At 44.0% G+C, this 20,051-nt stretch overlaps 1 protein-coding gene across 4 annotated transcripts; it reads right to left on the bottom strand.

The window, feature by feature from the left end:
• Positions 1 to 4,040: 4,040 nt before the first annotated feature.
• LOC128408427 (protein SSUH2 homolog) lies at positions 4,041 to 19,809 on the bottom strand. Of its 4 annotated transcripts, XM_053378113.1 has the most exons (13): positions 19,655 to 19,762; positions 18,179 to 18,234; positions 17,653 to 17,751; positions 16,841 to 16,919; positions 16,375 to 16,504; positions 14,992 to 15,052; positions 12,699 to 12,823; positions 11,079 to 11,141; positions 9,695 to 9,777; positions 7,865 to 7,961; positions 7,265 to 7,366; positions 5,305 to 5,412; positions 4,041 to 4,795 (listed from the first exon to the last, which is right to left on the bottom strand). In XM_053378113.1, exons 1-13 carry the CDS (start codon positions 19,678 to 19,680, stop codon positions 4,655 to 4,657), a joined length of 1,170 nt encoding a protein of 389 aa, XP_053234088.1. In that variant the 5' UTR covers positions 19,681 to 19,762; the 3' UTR covers positions 4,041 to 4,654. The 4 variants fall into 4 exon arrangements, with proteins under 4 accessions (XP_053234088.1, XP_053234090.1, XP_053234091.1 ...); XM_053378115.1 differs by lacking the exon at positions 17,653 to 17,751 and having other exon boundaries at positions 19,655 to 19,763; XM_053378116.1 differs by lacking the exon at positions 18,179 to 18,234 and having other exon boundaries at positions 19,655 to 19,700.
• Between the last annotated feature and the right edge of the window lie 242 nt (positions 19,810 to 20,051).

Below are 20,051 nucleotides of genomic sequence, written 5' to 3'. Positions count from 1 at the left end.
AAAAAATAAAATAAAATGTGAGGGTCGGGAAGAGTGGGAGATCCAAGACCACCTGCAAAAGCCGTGCAGCGTCTTGACCCCTTCCCCAGGGTGCACTTCTTGCTTGCAATGGAAACAGAGCTTTTGTGTTTCAGATAGGAAGTCACTGGGTCTATCTGCTAGGAGCCATGGGCTGCTCAGTGCCCTATAACCATCTGCCTATGTGCATATTTATGCTTACGGAGGTGTGTTCATATACGACAGCAGGGGGCGGGGAGATTTTGTGTGTAGCTTGTGATATGGAAGCCCCCACTGCCAACAGCTTTTGCCCAGTTCAACCAAACTGTCAGAAACACAAACAAATAACCCCCTTTCACCCTAGAATTCAAAAGGACAGCTTTGGGTTCTTTTAGAACAGTGGGAAAGTTACTATTGCTGTTAAAGAAAGAGAAACATTTTTATATTTTGACCACAGGGTGGCACTGTAGAACTGAAAAGCAGTAAGACAAAAGATGTACAAGAACAAGGACGGCACTGAATGGGACCCCAACTCTTATCTGCCCAGTTTTAGGGTACTTAATCTGGCAGCCTTTTAAGCATTACAGAATGTTTAAGTGCAGTATGGTCCCTCATAGCTTTCAATATCAGATGGCCAACAGCTGAATCAGTGACACCTTCCCACCTTTCCCGGGATACCAGGGTTTTAGTGTGGAGAATGCTAAGGGTGCAATCCTATATATGTCCAGTTAGATAAAAGTCCTGCTCAGTTCAGTGACACTCACTCCCAGAGAAGTGTGAATAACACTGTAGTCTCTCCTGCCATTACTGCTGGCATCTCATGCAGAACACCAACAGCCTGTACCAGTCTAGTACTAAGTCTCTCACTCGAGGGAGGGATAGAGGGCAGCCACATGAGAAAAAAGCCTTTTAAGAGGTTCCCCAGTCTGTGGATGCTCTCCCCAGAAGAACACACCTGGCACTATCTTCCTCAGGGGAGGCAGTCAGAGGCAAGCATTTAGGGCAGCCTTATTCAACCTGGCATTATTGATTGATTGAATTTATGCAACTGAACAAGTGACCAAGTAGCAGAGCAAGCAATCATGTGGTGTGTAGCAAATGGCAGAGTGACTGACCAAGTGAGCAGCAGGCTGACCAAGGGACTGACAGGGTGACCAACCAAGTGATGGAGCGACTGGCCAGACAGTGGAATGATCAAATGTCCAAATGAGCAGCAGAGTGACTGATCAACTGAGGTCCTCCTCATTGAGTGGCTGACCAAGCAAGCAAGAAAGCAAGCTGCAAAACAAGTGAGCAAATGGTGGAGGTACTGTGTTATATGTAGGACTGCCTCTGAGGTCTGTTCAGAAACTTCAGCTGGTGCACAATTCAGCTGCCAGATTGCTCACTGGGGCAATAAAATAATAATAAAATTCCTGTACTCCACTCATCTGGCTGGGTTGCCCCAGCCACTCTAGGTGGCTTTCAACAAAATGTAAAAGAACGCAACAAAACATCAAACATTAAGCTTCCCTATACAGGGCTGCCTTCAGATGTCTTCACAAGGTTATATATTGTCATCTCATTGACATCTGATGAGAGGGTGTTGCACAGGGCTGGCCCTCTGCCTGGTTTCCTGTAAGTTCACTTCTCACAACAAGGGAACCGCCAGCTGGATGCAATCATGATCTGAGACTTTTTTGTGTGTGTGTGCCTCCTCCACGTGAGGTGTGGAGGGTGGCAACATGAGAAAGGGCCTTCTCTGCAGTGGCTCCCCATCTGAGGAATGCTCTCCCCAGGGAAGTTCGTCCGGTGCCTTCATTACATATATTTTAAGTCCCAGGCGATGACATTTCTTTATAACCAGGACTTTGACATTCTATGGCCATTTAAATGTGTTTGTGGGAGTGGGGTTATTGGTTTGCTTTTGCTTTATATGCATTTTGTGTTCCCCCCCTTTTTATGTTGTGAACCACCCCGTGATCTTCAGCTGAAGGGCTGTATACACATTTAATAGTAAAAATAATATTAATAGCAGACTCACTGAGCAGCAGTCTAGCTGACATATTGACTTACCAAGTGAGAAGTGGAGCAAGTGACTGAACAGTCACCTGAGCAGGTGACCTAGTGGACAACCAAGTGTTGGAATGGGTGACTGAGGAGCAGCAATCCAGTCTTGAGGTTAACAACGCACTGACTAGTGGTCAAGTTATTTGTTTTTATAATTATTCAGTTTTGCAATATAAATTTGAATTTGAATAATCATAATCATAAACATATAGCATTCCTTGAATCCTTAGACTTCCCTCCATTGGTTCCATTGTCAACCATTTTCTACTGCATCATATAATTTCTCAATTTTTCTTAAAAATTCATTTTTACCTTAGTTTTTGTTACAATTGTTGTTATAATCCTAATAGTAGTTTACAGGGTTCTCTTAGGTAACTTCTAAATTTCCCCCATTCCTTATTAAACTTTCTGTCTTCTTGATTTCTAATTTTCCTGGTCATTGTCGCCATTTCGGCATAGTCCATCGTCTTTTTCAACTATTTGTCTCTGGTTGGGACTCTGGGCCAGTAGTATCTGAGCTGCTGTCGTCGCATACATGAATAGTATGCTCCTTTGGTCAAGTTATTCTAACCCAGATATGGCCATACCTGGCCAACAGACAAAGCTAGTCACAGGGGTCACTAATGACAAATATGAATCCAGGTGTAACCTCCAGCTATTGACCTACCCCTTGAGAAGGAGTGCAGCACCTCCATCGTGCCCTCTGTCTCCAGTGCGTATTGTTGTGCTTGTGTATCTGGAGCCAAAACTGCACCACCCACAGTAAAGGCATAGGCAGACTTGGGGTATACCTAAGGCAACACTAGGTTTGCAGAAAAGCCCTTGTAGGAATAATCCTATCAAGGAGGGGGGAAACTAAAACAGCCCATGAGAACTCAATGACACAGAATGTTTAGGGGTGAAAGGGGGAGAGCAGGAGGGAGGGAGGGAAGGAGAGAGTGAGAGAGACTACAGAGATCTATATAAAGAGTAGAATGAATCATTTATTTGGTGATTTTCCTGGTTCACTTTGAAAAACAATTTTAAAATGCTCTCAGAGATAGCCCCTCACAGATAGCAACAGAGAAATCAAAGCATCAGTATTCAATGAAACAGTTGCACTAGATCAGTGGTCAGCAAGCTTTTTCAGCAGGGGGCCGGTCCACTGTCCCTCAGACCTAGTGGGGGGGCCAGACTATATTTTGGGGGGGGGGAATGATGCAAGAGCACCACGAGCCCGGTGGCTGCTTACCTGTGTCTTGCAAGCAGCAGGGGCTGGCAGTGGAGGGACAATGAGCAGCGCGCAAAAGGGCTCCAGAGAGGGGCTATTTAAAATGGTGGCCGCTCAAGCGCTGCTGCTGGCACCAACAAAGTCCAGCACCTTTCCTCCTCTAGGGAGGGCAGGCTCCTACAGACTGGAAAAAGAACTGGTAAATTCAAAAGCGAAAATACTTTCCAAAATGTATAGACTCCTCCTTGACAGGGATGTCAAGGAAGAGGAAGTAAAATCTGTTAAGGTCAAATGGGCCCAAGACTTTGGCTACAACATCCCAATGACCGCCTGGGAAAATTTATGGAAGGTCAATATGAAATTCACTGCATGTTACACCCTAAAAGAAAATTTTATGAAGATGCAATTCCGATGGTACCTGATACCACTAAAATTACCTAAAATGTATAAAAATATTTCAAGCAAATGTTGAAATATTTGGGAAGCGTAAGGGTCAATGTTACACATGTGGTGGACATGCAAGAAAATTAAGGAGTTTGGGAACATAATCTAAGATGAGCTTTTAAAAATAATTAAGTATCCATAAAAAAAAACCAGGGGCTTTTCTCTTAGGGATACTTGGCCTAGACATACCAAAAATTGCGAGAGAAATATTCTTGTACGCTACTGTAGAAGCAAGAATCGCAATGAATTGGAAAGGGGAGAAAATCCCAACAAAGTTGGAGTGGCAAAGTAAACTGATGGAGTTTGCTGAACTGGCAAAAATGACAGACAAATTGAGACGTAATACTGAACAAACATTTATTTAGAAATGGGACATGTGTAAAAAAAATCTTAAAGATTATTGTACTAGTATAAATGTGGCAGGATTTGAATGACTTCTGTGTTACAATGGATATTTATAAGAGAATGTATTATTGATGATTAAAAAGAAAATGGAGATTAATAGTGCACTGGATAAAATAAGTAGTAAATGCATGATGGGGTGGCGGGAAGTCGTGGGGAACTCAAGAATGTACAATCAACAAATAATGTAATTCTGTGTTTGTATTTCTATTTTGATTGTATATATATTTCTTTGTTATATATTTTTAATATCAATAAAGCATTAAAAAAGAACATATCCAGGAGACACACTGGGAGGGGGGCAGGAATGTTCTGTTGTGCAAGAGACATCCTTGCACTGATTGCTCTTCTTTCTCCTTCTAATATGTAATCCTGGAGTTTGGCAAACTTTAGTCCTATATGTCCAATTTATTTAAGCATCTTCCACAATTCTTATAAAGTGGGACAATAAACTTCTTTTTTTAAAAAAATGGGATGAGGAGGGACTGCAAATATTCCACCTGTTTTAACCAACCGTGCTTCTTTTACGCCAATTGAAATAGCCCATAATAATCACAGGATGGTACAGCAACACTTCTGTGGATAATCCTCCGCATGCACCTTGCGTTCCTTGCCATAAACATAGAAGGAGTAAGGTTTGCCATGCCACAAATATTGTACCCTGGTGAGAAGTATCAGCTCAATTGTTTGCCTCTGTAAAAACACAAAGAAGATTCTTTTAGGGTCTAAACATCAGAATATCGTTCACAGAAAAGTTCAAACCTGAATGGCTTTCTTTTATACATAGAAGAATGGCAAGAGTTAGGCACATTCTGAATACGGACATGCTGCAGCCCTATCTGGCAGGTATGGGGAATCTGGGACCCTCCTGACGTTCTTGTCCCAAACCATTGGGCATGCCTGCTGGGCTTACTTAAGCTGAGTGCAACAACACCTGAAAAGCCAGAAGTTCCCCATCCCTATTCTCTGACCCACCTAGCCCTTCGCCTAGGGTGCTGCCAATGTAGGAACTCGGCCAAACAATATGGAAAAAGCCTACAAAGCTTAGAATGTTTGCAAGGGCAGACCGATGGAGCCCAGCAGGTGTATAAATTTCACCATGACCCTGCACTGGGGAAGGAAGCGCTCCAGGCAATTCTCTTGGACCACAGCACCAAGACCATCGCCTCAGTGGTGATTCGGTTAATATTCACAGCACTTGCCTGCCTCAGTATCCGCCTTGTAGATGCAAACTGAGCTTGGTGTTGTTCAACGGCATAGCTGGAGGCTTGACTGACGCCAAAATCAGGGAAACTAATCACTGGATATACCTATGGAAACACAAATTTCAAAGACATACAAATAGAAAACTGAAGTCCTGAGCGAGGAGCAAGAGCAGGCTAGTCATTGTTTTATCACATTATGCAGACATGAAGCATAGCTGATCTCTAAAATACAACTGCATACCACCCAAGAAGAGCCTGCACTGCGGACAGGTAAGTAAAATGCAGAGCAAACTACTGTTGCCAATACGAGATGATGAAGCCAGGCTGTTTCTGGGCAGCCCAATATGTCCCTGTCCAGCCCTCTCTCTTTTACACAAAATTATCAAGAGAGTTCCCTGGGAAGAGGGATTAGTAAACCACTCTGGGAACTGGAGCCCTAACAACTCTGAGCATCCTTAACCAAAGACAGTTCCCAGGATTCCTTGGGGGAAAGCCATGGCTGTTGAATGTGGTATGATGCTGTTTTCAACGTCTAATGGAAATGGGAGCCAGAGAGAGGTTGGGTTCCCACTTTGGCACTTCTAATGCTCTGGCAGCCTAGTGCCAAAACAAGCCCCAGCGTGGGCTTCCACAGAAAAATGTGTTGCCATTTGACAAATGCACTACTGAAATGGGCCAAGCACCACTGTCACCCAGCACCAAAATTTCTCCAGTTCCATGACTGGAAGGAGGAGCACAGAGATTGTTGTCCCCTGGGTTGCCCTACCCACATCCTCCCCAGCCGGGAAGAAAATGGGGGATTGTCCCTGACTTTGTGCAGAGTGATAGGTCCACAAGGTTTGCCTTGGCTATCAAGGCCAGCAATAGTTTGGGAGCTATGAGGGTGCTTTAGAAAATGCATACCCCAGCCTCACGCAAACTATACGCATGTTTTCTGGAAATGCCATTAAGATGCAAAATCTTCAAATCATGTCTTAAGAAATCACTGGGTGTGAAAAACTTTTTTTAATCCATTAAATGTATTATTAAGCTATTTGGAAGATTGCGTTTAAACCACCATTCCTGTCTAAAACTATTTTCTGACTGCCACTGTTGGGGTTGGGGTCAGGAAGCCCTGGTCAGAAGGGTTTCTTAGGATCTAGGATGCAGCAACGATATATAAGATAACTTGTTATGTCTGCGCTAAAACACAAATCTGTTAAAAAAATGGGCATATGGCTAGTTCTAAAATAGTAGGATCGCACCCGGCGGCAGCAGCTCTTTCGCCAGGTCACTTCTGACTTGGAGGCAGAGAGTGGCTCTCCGTGGTTGCGGCAAGGCACACCCAGTCACAGCGGCTCCATCGCTGGGTCTCAGAGAGCAGGAGAGTCAGCAGCAATGCTTCCTTGGCTGCGAGGCACCTCGTGCCTGGCTGCAGTACATCTGTCACCGGGTCACGACTGACCTGGCAGTGGAGAGCATCCCATCTCGGTTGCAGTGAGTTGCGCCAGGCAGCAGCAGCTTTGCCTCCACTGCTAGCTCAGGCCTGACCCGGTAGCCAAGAGCAGGGGGGAAAGGACATTATGTTCCACCGCTGCCAGTGGGTTTCCTGAAAGATTCAATTGAACTAGTATCACTTTATGAATGAATGAAAACTTGTTTTCAGCCATAGGACTCTGCAACCTTTCTATCACGCTAAATCTTTAAAAGGCTCTGGATGACTTTACAAACATGTCGCATTCGTACCTGTGTATTTTTGTATGGCTACAATTACTTTTATGATTGTGTTTGTGTTGTGGCCCAGGGTAAGGGAGAGGTAGCAGAGGTTGGAGTGGGGTGGGGGAAGATTTATGTGTCTGGGGGACATTATATGGTGAAATATGCTCCACCGATTAATTAATTGCCAACACTTAAGTTGGTTCCTTTTCAAGTCCTGCCTCTCTTTGCATTACTGCTTTTGCTGAAAGCATTTCATTACCATAGGGCTGTCATCAACAAACAACGTCTCTCCAGTAACCGTTTTGAAGAGTTCGATAGGAAATCCAGATCTTTCATCTGCCACATATTCATAAACGTTGTTCTTCCTATGAAGGCAAAAGGCAGGTGAGTTGCAATGACAACCTGCAGCCTTTCTTTGTTTTCACAGAACAACGACCTTCTCAAACCAATGCTCTCAAAACGGCTCCCCCTGCTATGTAAGCTTTTTATGTGGGGTCAAAGAGCCAGCCCAGTCTCCAACATATATCAAACACAGTGCAATCCCATGGGGGAACTGAACCACATCAGGCGCTGACCATAAATTTATGAAGTCACAAAACTGGCACAATGCTCAAAGGTAGCCGTTGGCACGGATTGAGCCAGAGCAGTGCCTCATCTAGCCCCATATGCTAACCTAAATGACAAGAGGCCTCAAGCCCATATTTTCCAGATTAGTTGAGTAACCATTTCTAGCATCTATACTGGGTCCGTTCACTCATGATGCTGAATGTAAAACTCAGGCGGCTCTGGTAGGTAGAGCCAATTTTCCACGCAGTTAGAAGCGGCCTCCCCTTTCCACCACAGTCTATTTTGAGAAGACTTGCCATTCAACTTGCAGCTCAATGAACGACAGCAGTTGTCCTTTTCCTTCACAATCGTTGCAGACTGTTTTTCCCATACCAGAACACTCCTGGCAACTGTAAATAAAATGTAATAAAACACAAGGTGCGATAAAATGTAATGAAACTACTCGGCATAAAGCTTGGTACTTTGTGAGCCCGGCAGAAACACACACACACAAAAAGGGAAGAATAATCTGGCAAAACCTATGGAAAAGAGATTTCTCAGTTCTAGAGCTATCTTCTTGTTTTGTTTTTCTGTTGGGAAATGGCGCCATCTCCTGGGCCTCAGGACACATAACAAGCAGAGCTTCTTTTTCAGTTACAGTGGTGCCCCGCAAGACGAATGCCTCGCAAGACGAAAAACCCGCTAGACGAAAGGGTTTTTGGGTTTTTTTGAGCTGCTTCGCAAGACGAATTTCCCTATGGGCTTGCTTCGCAAGACGAAAACGGCTTGCGAGTCTTGCAATTTTTTTTTCGCTTCCCCACCCCCTTTTTCTAAGCCGCTAATAGCCTTTTAGCCGCTAAGCCGCTAATCCTTTAATAGCCGCTAAGCCGCTAAGCCGCTAATAGCACTAATCCGCTAATAGGGTTGCTTCGCAAGACGAAAAAACCACTGGACGAAGAGACTCACGGAACGGATTCTTTTCGTCTTGCGAGGCACCACTGTAGCAACATTTTCCAGTATAGCCAATACGAGTCAGGGGATGGCAACCCTATTTCTGCTCTCTTGAATATACTTAGCCAACACAGGCACACAGAAACATGCAGTGCTGCATGCCACATAGTTTGGGTGAAGGGCTGGAAATCTGCTTCATTTGCTTTCTTCGGATCTTTCTATTTCATACATATCCCTAAGCCTTTCTCTCATATGTATTTTTCCACCATGGAGCTCCCACAGGCTTCCATACGCCCCCCCCCCCAACTAGGCACAGACCAGCTTTAGCTTCAGGGAGGCTGCTGCATTATCATAGCAATTATATGTACACAGAAAAACTCAATGGGGCGGTGAAAGGTAAGGACTGCAGGATATTTTCTCCATTCACTTGAGGGCTGTCTAACTTTTCACGCTAATTCAAATTTTGCAAAACGACTGCACATGTCTCTGAATGAAAAAAATAATAAACCAGAAGAGACTTCCATTTATATTTCTAGTTTCTCTGACAGTTACACTATAGCCCTCAAGCCAGGGTGCTGCTCTTAGGCAATGCCTTTTGCTTTATTTTACATTTGGGCACAAACTCCTTCCCAAGTGCAAAATGCATTTGAATCACTTCAGTTACAGAAAGATCCAGGACAATACAATACTTCTTGTATTTCCCCCCCCCCAAAAAAAAAAATTTAATTTAGGGTCTTTAAAGTCCTTCACATGCAGTATTTCAAACATCTGCACACCTCTGAAGGAAAGCTAAGTCTTATTATTCCCATACTGCAGAGGTTTCTTTCACCCTGCAGCTTTCCCAAGGCCAATGAGTGAGGCTGAGCACCCATTCATAACATATTTAAAGGTATATAGTGCATATACAGCAAATGCAAAATTTGAATCAAAGACTTCCTGGTCTCTGAGCAACTGTGCTATAGTAACTAGAGAAAAGTAGATATTTACACATGCATGCATTGACACAGTAGACGTGTGAACCTATCATCTGTTGAACCTATAGCTTGAAGCTCCACCATAAGATTGCCCATGGTATCTCACCTATAGAGGATCAGGAAGGAGTGCAATTGTCACACATAGTGCAACACTCTAACCCCACAGTGAAAATAAAAATGAGCATCTTCTTCATATATTTGCATATTGACTCACGCACTTTTCAAGTCCACTTCCCAAACATAGGTCACATGTGTCATCCACAAACCGGACTCCTCTTCCATGACATCTCCCACACTGTTGCTGTTGGGATTTAATTTTAGACAAAAGAGCCAGAAATAAGCAGGGTATGTCCAAACAAAACACTCGTTGGGCAAAAACAGATCTCCATGGTCATCTTTAACAAGTAATCACTTCACTACTTTCTCTATCAGTCATTGAGGTGCTATCTGCCGAAGCAAAGATGTCCATCTTGTAACGCCCTGGGAATGTAGATGGAGAGGCCCAAGGTACCACCTTTGTACATATCCCCAATGAGGACATTGTTGCGAAGAGGTGTCCCTATGGGCAAATGGGCCACAGAGTCAGCTGTAACTGCAGACCTGTCAGAAATGTTGGCTAGATCCAAGCCTTCTCAATTCTACCAGCTTCTGGTGGTTCTCAAGACAAGACAGTCTTGGGTGGCTTGCTTGTGGGAAACAAGGGGGACTATCTCTCTCCCCCCCCACCCCGGGAATCAGATTCCACTCTCCACCAAGTGTATTTTTAATGCCCTATGAACCTCAAACTGCTGCCATCTGATCTGTTTCATGGAACTCATGAAATGTGGTGCTGAAGTATGAGGAGAAGGGTCAAACCTGAAGACCACTTTATCTTGGTCAAAAATCCAAAGGTCTTCCCTCTGTGACAGAGGACTTCCCTGTCTCCTTGACCCAACCTGGCTGATTCCATCCAAGTGAGAGGCGTTGACCTTCTCCTCCTGCTTTCTTAACACTGCCAAATGAAGCTGGAGATTTCTTGCCTCTTAACAAGAGAAGCTGCCCAGTTCCATCAATCTGTGAACTATAGTGGCATGGAGCAGGCTGCTCTCAGCAATGCCTTTGATACTCTATTCAATTCCACCATACTTCATCCCTTTCTATTTTCATGAAGCATGTAAAAATGTAGGTTTTTAAAAATAAAAATAAACTTTTTTCTGAATTAACGGATTAAAAATTGATGGAAGGGTTGTTAGTCGTGACTTTTATCAATTTTGGGTGGTATTGCAATGTTTACTTTAATTAATATTTCTCACATCCATGATTACGTAGTCAGTCGTGTTAATTGTTCTCTGTTCTGAGTTTCCAAATATGGAAGAAAAACCAGCATAGAAAACGTATACCCCAGACATCCAGTACAATTGCTATATCAAATATTTACTGGCTTTCTGGTTTATATCTCTTGGGTTCCAATTTTGTTCTACTATTCAACATCCCATCAGCTGTTTAAACAAAAGACATGTTGCTTCCTCCTCCACCTTTTATTTTCTCATCTGTGTTCTCACCTTTCTACAAAACAAAAACTCCACACTAAGCAAAACATCCCCCTTACTCACAACTACTTACCTTGCTGTTGCCGTTGCATTTATTGCAGTGACGTCTACCAGTCGATCCACATGTCGGGCAAGCCTTCAAAATCAAAGAAAGGAGAACGTTAAAACGGAGCCAGCAGCTTTTATTTGGACCTGGGTTGTCTGGAAATACCACGCTGCTCATAATCAGAGCAGGCAATGTTAGGAGGATCTGGTGAGCTTCCATTTGATTTACATTAAACTATGGCCACATTCATAACATACATTCAAAGTGTTATGGTGCCACTTTAAACAGCCATGGCTCCCCTCCCCCCAAGAATTCTAGGAACCGGAGTTTGTTATGGGTGCTGAACTGCAACAAGACCTTGAAGATTCCCACCCAGGTCTTCTAATGTCAGAAGGTTCGGAATTTCAATCTCAGCCACAGCCTTAGGATTTCTGTGCTTGCAGACATTGGGCTAAGGCAGAACCTAGCTGTTACAGCCAACAAGATGGAGAACACCCAACATAGGCTCTTCCAGTGCACAAACCTTGGGACGGGGTCACAATGTCTTCCATTCCCAGAGCTACCATTTCCAGAGTGAATTAATAAGAATTTTCTCTTCATGGAGAACTCTGGACATAGTACAGGTGTACCTTGGATCCCGAACGCTTTGGTACTTGGACATTTCGGCTCCCAAACACCGCAAACCCGGAAGTGAGTGTTCTGGTTTCCAAACATTTTGGAAGTTGAACGGACTTCCAAAATGGATTCTGTTTGACTTCCAAGGTACGACTGTAGTTCTATGAAGGGAACATGCAGCTCCTAACAAAGCTCAGCACCTGTAACAAACCACAGCTCCCATAATTCTTTGAGGGAATCTATGAGCGTTTAAATTAGTATGGTGATGCTTTAAATGTATCGTATGACTTTCCTTTCTTGCTTGACTTTCCTTCAGTCATCTCATTTGAATACAAAACTCTTTTACCTCCAAAATTACGCAACTCTCTAGTTACTCGGGTCACATAATGATCCACCTAAATGCCTAGACATACATTTCTGCACAAACTCTTACCAGTAAACCTGTGTACAATTTGCAACAACATTCCTCTGTCGCTTCTTTCTGCTCTTATATCCCATTATAAATCTGATCGTGAACTTAGTTCCTTCAGTCTGCTGCCTGAGAAACTCCAAGGTGCTGCTTCCCTCTTACGTGACTCTAGCCCACAGTCACTGCTTCTCATAAATCTCTCCCACAACAGGAACAACTCAGAGATCATAATTGCCTTGTACTTAAGGACAACAGTATAAGCGACAGAGTAAGGACAAGAGTATAAGCTACTGGCTGCTAGAGAGTTGGGGAAGCAGTCCCTGAACTCCCTCACAGACACAGCACAAAATCAGGGCCTCAAGCTACAACCTGGCATGTACACTTACCTGAGTTCAATGGGAGTTACCTTGAAGAAAAAAGGCACAGGACTGTGCCAAAGAGGAGGGGAAGGGTTCTGGCCAGACAAAATGCATGGGCCTATGTCAGGCATGTCCAAAGTCCGTCCTGGGGGCCCCTGTGGCAGTTTATTTCCTGGGGTAAAATCCTAAAAAAAAGCTCGACTGGAGTCTGGATACCACTAGCCTATGTATACCACCATTTTCATTGATACATTAGCTCTGTACCGTTAATGCTGATGTGTGAGGCACTCTGATTCTCTGGGTTTTCTCTCGGAACATGCCAGGAGAGTCTGCTCTCATATCCCAAGGCAAAGGAGGTGTCCCACGCAGGTAGGAATCTACTGCTCCACCTGGTGTAAGAAAGCTGCACTTACACTACCATCTGGCTTTGCCTCAGAGAAGCTTATGTTTTCCAATGCACAATACAAGCAAAATAAGAGCATGCATATTAGCCGCTACAGCAAAATGATAGTTTGCTATTGGGAGCCAGCTTTCATCATCACGATTGTCACCAGCATTTCAACAATTAATTTACTGCTTAATCAGTCATCTCTAAGCAGTGTAGTTCCTCCCCTCACAAGAGAATGACGTCCTCATCCGTTCTTCCCCATGCTTTACCCTTGTATGAATTGCAGTGCAAACTATGCTTCAAAATCAATAGCGTGGCTTTCCATTTTCAAACTATCATTTTCCAGGAGCATGTGTTGCAAAAGTGCCCTGATTTTAACGCCACCTCTTTTGTTTAAAAAACACAAACAAAAATACTTTTTAAAAATTACACCAATTATAAATTTACCGCATTTTTGTTTCCCCAACTTTTCAGTTAATAACTACAGTGACCTAAATTCTTTTCTCTACTTAGAAATATAGACCCATTAGTTTACCTGATCTCACTAAGAAAATCTGTGCTACATATCTAGTATCAATTATGGGCTGCAAGGCAACCAAGGAAATATCGTCTTATGAGCAAGCAGGCATCCAAGTTGTAAGATCAACAATTGATCACTGCTTCATTTCATGTTGTCTTGTACAGAAATATACTTTTAACTTGCTCTCAGACTTTGTTTGTGACCTTCGTCAATCTTAGGACTTCTTCTGATACCATACAAAGACAATGACCTCGGAAGAAACAGATAAATTTCTTCTGCACTTAATACAGTACAGTCTCATCTTACCAAGGTTTCATTTAAAGTCAGGATGGGTGTCTTTGAGGAACTCTCCCAAAACTGTGAAGGGCATCCATCTTTAGCTAAACCTTGGATCCTGAACACCTTGCGAGTCGAATGTTACTTAGAAATATAGACCCATTAGTTTACCTGATCTCACTAAGAAAATTTGTGCTACATATCTAGTATCAATTATGGGCTGCAAGGCAACCAAGGAAATATCATCTTATGAGCAAGCAGGCATCCAAGTTGTAAGATCAACAATTGATCACTGCTTCATTTCATGTCGTATTGTACAGAAATATCCTTAAAATTACTCTCAGACTTTGTTTGTGACCTTCGTCAATCTCAGGACTTCTTCTGATACCATACCAAAAGAATGACCTCAGAAGAAACAGACAAATTTCTTCTGCACTTTATAAAGTACAGTCTCATCTTACCAAGGTTTCATTTAATTCTATGAAAACTGTGAAGGGCATCCATATTTAGCTATACAGTTGTACCTTGGATCCTGAACGCTTTGTGAGTCGAATGTTTTGGCTCCTGAACGCCACAAACCAGAAGTGAGTGTTCTAGTTTGCAAACGTTCTTTGGAACCCGAACGTACAATGTGACTTCCGCGGCTTCCAATTGGCTGCAGGAAATTCCTGCAGCCAATTGAAAGCCATGCCTTAGTTTCTGAAAGTTTTAGAAGTTGAACGGACTTCAACTTCCGAAGTACCACCATACCTTGTTTTCAGGACATACAGAAATGGAGAGATAAGGTGGTCTATACTAAAGCCCAGTTCCATCTGATGCTTTCAGATGTTTTAGAACAAAGGTACACAAATATGCAATTTTTAAAACGTATCTATCCTTTTGGGTTGAAGGCCTTGTTAAATATTATTATACTGAGTCCTTTACATAATGCATTGAGAAACCAATAAAAGCTGGTTCCTGTAAAATTCCTCTCAGGTTGCTACCCAAACTCCCACCACCTGCTGACACAGCCTTTTGTGGAGTGGCAGAGCTATCACAACATCCTCAGCTGCTCAGTGGCCATGGAATGGGGGGGGGCAGGAAAAGCTGGCCTAATGTCACCTGATGCCTGCTGTTAGACCAGCTCATGATCCATTGCATCCCAGGCCAACTCAGCCCCATTCCCACCCTTGGAAACCCATTTTAAGGCCGTCTGCTGGGTATCCACTGGGATAATGTCAATGGGACTCCTGCCTGCCCAATTGGTGACCAGCAGGAGGCCAGCTCAGCTGACAGAAGTCAAAAGAGATAAACCACACTGTGAAGTGTTTGGATGGCTCAGTCTGGCCTAAGTGAGGCTGGATTGTAGTGTAGTGTAGCATAGCAGCACTTACCCCCATAAGGTTCCGTCTTCCATTCAGAGGACCTTGATTCAGTGAAGGTCTCCAGTTTATACTAAGAAACAACTTTCAAGAATTAAACACTTCACTCAAGAAATAGCCTGCAGATTTTTAAAATTGCCTTAGGGCAATTACACAGGGAAGCAACACCTTAAAAATGTCTCTGGTTAGAGCCAACACAAAGCAACCACCAGAAAACTACAAAACAGTACAAGTAAAATGCATCTCTTATCCATTAATTCAAAATGGTTATATATACTAAAAAAATAGAATGTCCCCGCTTACAAGTTTTCATGTTAATATAAAAGAACTGCAGATACTTAAAATATAAGTGGCAAAGGCTAATGAAAATAAATCCATAAATGTGTATTAATTTTGAACAGCACATAGAAATGTTCATGCATAGAAATGTTCATGCTAGCAAAAGCATTGCTTTGAGATGGGCAAGATATCCAGCGATGTTGGTACTAGATTAAAAAGTTCAGAAACATTCATGAAGGTAACAATCCCAAGAAGAACCAGAGTTATCCTTCAGAATCACCTGCCAGCTCTGATATGTCTCTGGGGAAAGGACTTGATTCCATGCCTAGTGAACTTTAAAAGTTCTGTGTTTTCAGACAGGTTAGGCCAGGGATGGGGAACTTGCAGCCTTCCAGATGTTTCTGAATTCCAATTCAGCTCCAGCCAACACAGCTGATGGTCAAAGATGATGGATGGAAGCTGGAGTCCATCAACACCTCGAGGACAGCAGGTCCCCCAACTCTGGTTGAAGCCATGACCCATGCAGTGGCCAAAGGGAAAATTCAATTTGCAAAATTATTTCTCTTTATTATTTTTCCTTTATGTGCCTTAAACAAACACAACCTACTGCTGCACAACAGCACCACAGAATAACTTCAAGCGCTCTGTTACTTCCTCGGTCCAAGTGGGCACCTCATAATTTAGGGAAAAGGGGAACTGCCATCAGTTTGCATTGGTAGTTAAATGCCCTGTATGAAGTATCCCTAATTTTCACATAGACACTTAGCTATGCCATTGCGGATGGCACAGTAAGATCTGGGGTTGGGAATGAATGATACCATTTATTTACTGTTGTTTATTCTTTAAAAGGACCTTCCACACTCAAGGCAGCTAACCATTAAGAATATAAACATAGTAGATATACAGGTGGTACATGACCCCAGTCAAGCTGGCAAAAATTTATCACTTGCCCGATAACAAATGTTGGAAATGTAAAGAGATGGCACTGGGGCAAGGTGGTGGTGTGGTTGGGGCAGGTGTATCGGACTGGCAATGCAAGCATTGAGAGGGCATCTCTGCCTCCACCATACCAGCTGCTCCTGCATAGCTATACTATTACCAATATATACTGCTTACTCTGTAGGTATTGAATAACTGTAGGTCATTAAACACCATCTCTTTGGCTGGGTCTGTGCTGTAGCAGCACTTGCTGGAAGCGTACTGGATAAAAGCTTCTTTGGCTTCATCTTCTGAAATGGCAGGAACGCTGTAAGTAACGACCAAAAGGAGGGATAAGCAAAATTGACCGCCCAAACTTCCCATGGTCCTCTTTGTCTGGGGTGGGGGACGGGGGACCTCAGGGTCAAGAACCAAATATGCATGCCATATCTCTTTTTTCTGGCCCTCACAACTCTCCCCAGGCCTGGTTAGAATATGTCTTTGAAGTCTGAATGGAGACTGGGGAGAGATGTGTGAGTGTCTGTGGAAACTAGCCTACTGAACAAAGGTGAAATCTGCATGCCCTGCTTGGCCCCACCCACACCACTGTCATGTGACCCTGAGAAGGATGTCCACAACAGAATGCTTAACAGTATCCACTTACTTCCACGTTCTCTGGGGCGGCTGTTGCCCACCTCCATGTCCAAGAAACAAGTTAGGTGGAGGCAGGCAATGTTTTCCTCCTATAAAGGAATGGGGTTCGGGTAAGAACAGCAGGAAAAGCAGTTGTGAATGTTCTCAGGTCTCATGAGCAATGTGTAGAAGAAAGTTCTCCTTGGCAATAGCGGAAAGGAACATTCATGCAGTGGGCACCCGTGGGTAAACTGGTCCCAAGTTGTTAAGGGCTTTATTTACTAATAGCAACACACTGAACTTGTCCAGGTAACGAATCAGCAACCAGTGTAGATCTCGTAGCGCAGGTGTGAGATGCTGACAAGGCCTTACTCCTGTTAGCAATCATGCTGCAGTATTCTGGATCAAGCACAAGGGAAGCTCCTTGAAAACTAGCACTTGTATTACAGCATACACCAGGGGGCAGCAAGGTTTACCTTGCCTGGGCCGGTTCACTCCAGCGGAGATCCTTCCGTGGGCAAGAGCGTGCGTGTGCATGAGTGCATGACACCAGATTTCTGGTGCCTGCATCTGTGCAGACACAATTTCCAGCATCTGCATCTGTGCAGACGTGATTTTCGGCGTCTGAGCATGTGCAGATGCTATTTCCGGCACCGCGAAAGCAAGTCCCCGCGCCGTGCTGCACTGGTTTAGTGTAGCGGGCGGGGATTCGCCGTGCGGTTTGGGGGCGGCTCGTGGGCCAGTTAAACGACCCCCATGGGCTGCTTGTAGGCCATGGGCCTTAGGTTGCCTACCGCTGGCATACACTTTATGCAACTAGAGTCCACACCAACAAGTGCTTGCCTGCAGCGGTTGTGCCTTCATAGCCAGATATGTTGCCTGTGTTATACGTAGGAGCATAAGGTCCTGGCATCTGAGCCATGTCTCTTGGAATGGCGGCACCTACAACAAAGTTAAGGAAAAGGAAGACGTTGAACGTTGTCGTCCCTCAAACATATAATGAATCGTACGGAACACTGAAACCTAAATGTAGGATTTCATCTTTATTACACAAGTGATAGGTCAAGGGTTTGGCACCAGTGGGTACCTTTGGGATTTGAGAAAGTGCCATGGGCACCAGTCACCAAATGTAGGTACAACGTAGTGATGCTGAGCCAATGCAAACAAGAATTTAGGAGGAAGGGCAAATTTCTCATGCATCATGGATATTTATCAAGACCTTACACAGGCACCAGAGGTGGTACCAGTGGTCATGCTGGTACCTGAAGCCACATTGGCAACCCCTGGTAAACTAGGATTTAGCGTGACATCTGAATGGAGCCAAGGTTAACAAGGATAATTAATGCCCACAATGTCTTGCTTTTCATACCGAACGTCCACTGAGCAGATGTCTGTCCAACAGTTCCGTATGTCTGAGTTGGTACTCTAGCAGGACAAAGTGAAAAAGAGTGTAATGCACAATAACAAATATAAATGAGCGGCTTAACATACAAAAAGCAGAAATAGATGCAGTCAATATAAAACCTTTAGAGAGTGCGGTTGTGGATGTGATTTTAACACTGTCAGATGAAGGTCTGAAGTAGTAGGTGCTTAACACTTTAGATATAAAGTCAAGGCTGGCTTCATACGACCATTTTTTCAGCAACAAACTCATTATTTAAAAAAAGAAATTGTAGGCTGCCATTTTAGTTGATTTTAAAAGCCCTAAAGCCACAATATAATAATACCTTTATTGGCATAGTATTAGTATTGTAATGCCTTTATTATGACTAAGTGAATCGTCATAAAGTAGAGAACAAGCTTTTGAGTTCTTCAGAACTCTTTCAACACACTTTGGGAGTGATTGCCAAATGACCAAGTGCATTCTTTTATTTGCCCTGAATCTTCCAGCAATCAGCTACATTTCATGTCTACAAGTTGCAGTGTTATGAGAAGGGTAGGAAAACTTTTCTCCATGTGGTACATAACTTTCTAAACATCTATAACTTTATCACTTTTTCTCTAAACTAAAAAGTCCCAAACACTGCAACCTTTCTGCACAGGGGAATTGCTCCTTTCTGTGCAGAAAGTTGCATTTTGATTGCCCTTTTTTGAAACTTTTCCTCCTCCCCTCCCTTTTTTTAAAAAAAAACCTTAATGTTATTAAGGTTTATAGAGAAAAATACAAAACAAAAAGATATTAAGTTTTGTATTGGGGGCAGGAATACAAAAAGATACTAAGTTTTGTATCCCCTCCCCTCTTTTCTGAAACTTTTCCAACTTGCAATATCCTGTTTGCAGTGGGGCTTTTACATGTCTGACACCAGGGGTGGAGAACCCCGGGTCACATGCCGTATGAGGAAACTTCCCACGTCCCTAGAAAAAGAAGCTAATTTCCCGGAGCTATTTGTTTTTGCTTCTGTGGTTTTTGTTGTTTTGGGGAGGTGCTTGGCTTGGGGACGAATTCAAGCCCCGCTAGCTGTGGAGATGAAAGCGGGCCGCCTCCACTGACATGGGCGCGGCACGGCGCGCACAGCCCAGGGAGGAGAGACAGGAGCTGCGGCTTCCTTCCGCGGCTGCCTTGCCTTGCGCGCTTTTGCGCGCCTCTCCCGTTCGCCCGCAGCAAAAGCGCCTCTGGAAGCAGCTTTTTTCCTGCGCAAAGAAAAAGCCCCCTTTGCAGCTTTCTGCGCAGAAAGAATCAACACGTGGGCAACGGGGACTTTCTTTCCCTTTTACTTCGTTCCAGCATGAATTAAAAGGAACGGCGAGGAGGGAGAGGGTGGGGAGGACGGGCAGCTTTCCAGGGAAGCGGAGAAGAGGGGGGAAGCGGGTCCCGACGAGGGGGATTTTTGCAAAAGGCTCTCACCGGATTCCCTGACGGCCGTCCGCCATCGCTTCTAGCAAACCATCTCGAGCAGGCGAGCAAGCAACCTTTGCACCCTCTCTCTTTACTTTCTCTTTCCGGATCCCTCTTTGGCCAGCCTTGCGCAACTTTCTGTTTCATATAAGCTGCGGAAATGTGGACGGCGGAGAAGCAGAAAATGGAGGAAGCCGAAATGGGCAGGAGTTCCCCTATTCCTAGACCCATTCTCATGTTATTTCAGACCCTCCAAGTGTCCCTTTTTCCCCAGGAACGTTCTTGATTTAGAGAAGCCGTCCTGATTTCTGATTTGATCCCGCTTTCCCTTAGGACAGGCTTCCTCAAACTCGGCTCTCCAGATGTTTTTGGACTACAACTCCCATGATCCTTAGCTAGCAGGACC

The sequence above is a fragment of the Podarcis raffonei genome, chromosome 2 (genome assembly GCF_027172205.1).
Source record: "Podarcis raffonei isolate rPodRaf1 chromosome 2, rPodRaf1.pri, whole genome shotgun sequence".
NCBI lineage: Eukaryota > Metazoa > Chordata > Lepidosauria > Squamata > Lacertidae > Podarcis > Podarcis raffonei.
Note: the sequence above shows the minus strand (reverse complement) of the source record. Positions and strands in the feature narration are given on the sequence as shown.

What these genes read in the sequence shown, in the direction of transcription:
- LOC128408427 (XM_053378113.1), bottom strand. Translation starts at nt 19,680, where the DNA reads ATGGCGGACGGCCGTCAGGGAATCCG. An exon ending in GAAGACGGAACCTTATGGGG is followed by an intron (nt 12,824 to 14,991) that starts GTAAGTGCTGCT and finishes TTCTTACACCAG; the next exon opens with GTGGAGCAGTAGATTCCTAC. An exon ending in AATGCAACGGCAACAGCAAG is followed by an intron (nt 9,778 to 11,078) that starts GTAAGTAGTTGT and finishes AAATCCCAACAG; the next exon opens with CAACAGTGTGGGAGATGTCA.